Raw genomic sequence first — 5,000 nt, 5'->3', positions numbered from 1 at the left:
AGTGTTTAAGTTATGCACCAACAACTTAACGATATGCTACTTTGGTTTAAGCATCTGCCTATAGTGTTTAAGCAGTAGGCAAAAACTGTAAGACACGGCGTTAGAAATTAGCTGTTACCAGAGTGGCAATGAGCAAGTCGTAGTGCATTACTAAAGGTCCGCGTGTTCTGTCATATTAGTTTAGTATGACGGTAATTCACTTTTCAGTGATTATTACAGCGTTCCGCAGCAGGAACGATGTGCATTATTGGGCTACAATATGGTACCGTACCAACAAACAATCAAAATTCTCTCAAGCACCAACATTCACATATCGCAAAGTTCACGTATCCCTTTCCTAATCACCACATCTCCCTCCAATACCCTCTCCTCCCCTCGCCTCCACTACCCTCACCTCCCTTCCCATCTCCTCCCCTCGCCTCCCCTCTCCTCCACTACCCTCTCCTCTCCTCGCCTCCTCTCCCCTCCCCTCCCATCCCCTCTCCTCCTCCCCAGGTACTGTACCTGAGTCGGCAACTCATTCGTTGCCACCTGCTACAGTGTTTCCTTTTCCAATGGGTTTTCTCGGAACTCTCATTTTACATAAATTCAGTAAGTCAATTTTTCTTGCTTTGTTATTACTTTTTTTCTTCTATTTCCTGTATTCCTGTGTTTCCATTTGTCTTCAACGTGTCCATATTAGTGGTGGTGCAATTTATTCATTTTTAATGGAAAGGACCATGCAAAGTAATGCAATTAGCCCCCTGGAAACTGGCTACAATTAATCCTCCAGCTGGCTGTTCTATCTGTTTACTGGAAGTGCTTAATCTGGGCACAGTTAGACTTCAGTTCACACACACAGTACGCACGCAGGCACGCAGGCACGCACGCAGGCACGCACGCATGCAGGTACGCACGCACGCACACACACACACTTTCAACCTAACAAACTTTAGACCTTTCAAACACACACACAACCCCCCCCCCCACACACACACACACACTGTCAAACTTAAGATCTTTTAAACTTACACACACCCCCCCCACCCCCACACACACACAAACGTAAGATCTTTAAAACTTACACACAACCCCTCAACCCCCACCACCCCACCCCTGCACACACACACACACACACACACACACACACACACACACATACACACACACACACACACATACACACCCACACACTCCCACTCTCTTACCCTCTATGGGGCAGTATCTGGTGACCTTGTCTGGCATGAGCTGGCCCTCCTTGTGTCTGCAGTAGACCTCCGCGATCTGCTGTCTGCACTCCTTGGTCTTGGCCCGGGACAGCGCCGAGATGGCCTCCTTCCCGCTGATCTCACACTTGGGCGGCTGCTCGTAACGCAGCTCGCCCGCCAGAGGGGGCGCCACCGTGCCGGTGCCCGTGCCCGTCCCCGAGCGCCGGGCCTGCTGCTGCTGCTGCTGCTGGGCCTGGGGCCGGTGGTGCCTGTGGGGCTGGGCGGCCGTGTGGCCCAGCTGGCCCGGTCTGGGGGTCCGATGGCCCGTAGCGCCGCCAGCGTGGTCGTTGACCACGGAGGAGTGGTTCCGACCGGCGACCCCGGCCCCGTACTTCTGTCCGTACTGGATGACCTCGTTGGAGCCTTTAGCCAAGTTCATGTTCTGCTGCGCGTGCACCTTCTCCAGCATCAGCTGCTTGCGTTTGCTGCTGCCGACGCCGGCTCCGATGGCCCCCCCTGCGGCGGCGCCAGCCCCCCCTGCTGCTGCTGCTGCTGCGTGCCTCTGGCTCTGAGTCAGCTGGGCCCCCGCACCACCGCCGCCTCGCTGGGCCCCGAAGTTGCTGTTGTCGATGGTCTCAAAGTCCTTGGGCACCGAGTTCTCGTTGTTGCTGTCCACGCGGACTTTCTCTTTCGGCCGGTGGGAGTGGTAGCCGTCCTGTGAGGCGAAAGAGGGACAAGGAGAAGGAAAAAAAGTTGCGATTAGTTGAGCTATCTCCCAATAAGTTTTTTTTATTTTATTCATCTTAAAGTCCTTGATATTTGTTATTGTAAGCTTTGTCTCTATACACTTTGGCAACATTGGTGCATACAGGCATACCAGCAAAGCAAATTTCAAAACCAAATTGAATAAGAGGAGGAATGCAAATATTAGGACAATATCAGAGGTACTTCATCTAAGGGCTGCAGATGCGAACACAACATCACAGAGGGAGAGGCAGAGAGAGAGAGAGAGAGAGAGAGAGAGAGAGAGAGAGAGAGAGATAGAGAGAGAGAGAGAGAGAGAGAGAGAGAGAGAGAGAGAGAGAGAGAGAGAGAGAGAGAGAGAAAGAAAGAGAGAAAGAGAGAAAGAGAGAGCAGCTGTGAACACAACATCAGTTCTTCGTGTGTGTGCTGTCCGTATGGTGGTCTGTGGGCTTCATCCAACAGCTGGAGCACTTGCAATATAAACTGCATATAGCATATACTGTGCAGTCAATTGCTTATGCAAACATATATACTGTACATGTACACATGCACAGGCCAACACAGGGCCTAAACCCAAACACAGGAGAAAGTCACAAGAGGAAAAATGACTACAACTGGAGTAGGGGGGAGAGAGAGAGAGAGACAGAGAGAGAGAGAGAGAGAGAGAGAGAGAGAGAGAGAGAGAGAGAGAGAGAGAAGAGAGAGAGAGAGAGAGAGAGAGAGAGAGAGAGAGAGAGAAGAGAGAGAGAGAGAGAGAGAGAGAGAGAGACAGAGAGAGAGAGAGAGAGAGAGAGAGAGAGAGAGAGAGAGAGAGAGACAGATACAGAGACAGAGACAGTGACAGTGACAGTGACAGAGGGAAGAGGAAAAGAGAAGTATTACTCGTGACTCATGTTCAAATAACCACAGGGTCAGTCGTGCTCATGCCGCAGAAATGCATGCACTGCACGTGCAGCATGCAAGCATGACGCAGGCACGCACACACACAGACACGCACGCAGACACACAGACACAGACACACACAGACACACACACACACACACACACACACACACACACACACACACACACACACACACACACACACACACACACACACACACACACACACACACACACACACACACACACACACACACACACACACACACACACACACTTGTCTGGCCCATACCACAGACATGTAGACAGATGATGATGACATTTAAAGTGATGACACATCTTTCTTCATATCCCCACCCCCCACACACACACACTCACTGTGAAATGAAAAGAAAACAACGTTTACAGAAGTGACATCCAATGACAAGTAAATACATTTATTTCCCTTTTGCTATTTGAATGAGAGTGAGGTGAGATGCAGATTTGTGTGTGTGTGTGTGTGTGTGTGTGTGTGTGTGTGTGTGTCTGTGTGTGCGTGTGTGTGTGTGTGTGTGTGTGGGTGGGTGTATGTGCGCGCGCATGTGCGTGTGTGTATGTATGTCTGTCTGACTGATTCACTGTTTGTTGTAGAGCGCTCGTGGTGACTTGGCATCATCGTCATCAAAGCGCATGAGATGCAGTCAGAGACATGGAGGAAGATGTAGTCGGATGAAAGACTAGAGACGTGCCATACACTCATGCACACACACACAAACACCAATTTCTCTGCGATTTATTTTGCATCCCCTCATCCATCCTCATCTCTCGCCATGCCCCTCATTCCTTTCTAGCTTTCTTCTTCTCTTCTAACCCCCTCCCCATCTCTCTCTCTCTCTCTCTCTCTCTCTCATGGTGGCTGCATGTCACCATCAATATTAAAGTGTTGTGATGTGTTGTAATTGCAATTGGCAGTTGGGTGATGTAGTGTGTGTGTGTGTGTGTGTGTGTGTGTGTGTGTGTGTGTGTGTGTGTGTGTGTGTGTGTGTGTGTGTGTGTGTGTGTGTGTGTGTGTGTGTGTGTGTGTGTGTGTGTGTGTGTGTGTGTGTGTGTGTGTGTGTGTGTGTGTGTGTGTGGTAGCAAGTGATGTTGTGTGTCTCAGCTACGTTAATGGCATCACACTGCTCCAGCCAACACTGTAAGCACTCACACGCAGGAAGGCACACACACTTACTCACGCACCCACGCATGCACGAACGCACGCACGCAGGCACACACACATGCACTCATGCATGCACGTACACACGCACACACACACGCACGCAGGCACGCACGCACACACACACACACACACACACACACACACACACACTACTACTACTACTCTACTACTACAACTAAAACTAAATCAGTTATCTGGAAGCCTGTTGAGAGGACTATTATTGTATTACCAAGGGCGGAACTAGAGTCAATTCAACATCGTGTCTAATCGCAGGGCAAGGTAGAGCAGGCCGGCCAAAATGACACTGCTACTACTACGAATACTGAAAATACTAATAATGCCTGTCTCAGGACAGGGTAGGAGAGGGCAGGGCAGGGCAGGGCAGGGCGTTCTGAAATAGCTGTTGACTTTTCCCCGGCGCCGCAAGACATGGCAGCTCCTGCTGGGAGCCCGCTGTGAGAGACTGGCTCCATGAAGACGACTGGAGGTGTGAAGGTCACTGCATTCACAGCATTCGTGTCTGCCTAGATACGCTCATCATGCATTTTGCAGCGTGCGTGTGTTTAATTTGTACATCCAACAGCAAATACAACTACATGACGATTTGACGTAGCACATGATATCATTTAAGCAAGCATGCTTTGCAGTGAAGGGAGAATAGGAATGAGTGTATTAATGTGTATAACAAATACAAAACCATTTAAATGAATTCCTCTCCAGGATGTTCAGTATTGTAGGGCTACATCTTACTTTGGTTCTCACTCTGTCTCTCTCTGTGTCTCTGTGTCTCTCTCTGTCGCTCTCTCCCTCTCTCTCACACACACATACAAAGACTCACTCACACACACAAACCTCATGTGTCATCCTCTCATTACTCTGTGAGTCTCTCTTGTGCCAGCGCCCCCTCGACTGACCTCTCTGTGCTTGTCACCTACCCTCAATGTCCCAGCAGACAGTACAGCAAACAGGCGTGGAAACACACACACACA

The 5,000-nt window shown here is 50.0% G+C and overlaps 1 protein-coding gene across 1 annotated transcript in view; it reads right to left on the bottom strand.

Moving 5' to 3' along the window:
• xylt1 (xylosyltransferase I) overlaps positions 1-5,000 on the bottom strand; it is a 156,587-nt gene that overhangs the window by 90,088 nt on the left and 61,499 nt on the right. Inside the window, exon 2 of the mRNA XM_063221528.1 lies at positions 1,188-1,902. Coding sequence (XP_063077598.1) covers positions 1,188-1,902 — 715 coding nt within the window. The remainder of the gene's footprint in view (positions 1-1,187; positions 1,903-5,000) is intronic.

Source organism: Engraulis encrasicolus, chromosome 2 (genome assembly GCF_034702125.1).
Source record: "Engraulis encrasicolus isolate BLACKSEA-1 chromosome 2, IST_EnEncr_1.0, whole genome shotgun sequence".
NCBI lineage: Eukaryota > Metazoa > Chordata > Actinopteri > Clupeiformes > Engraulidae > Engraulis > Engraulis encrasicolus.
This window is presented reverse-complemented; position numbering and strand designations above follow the sequence as displayed.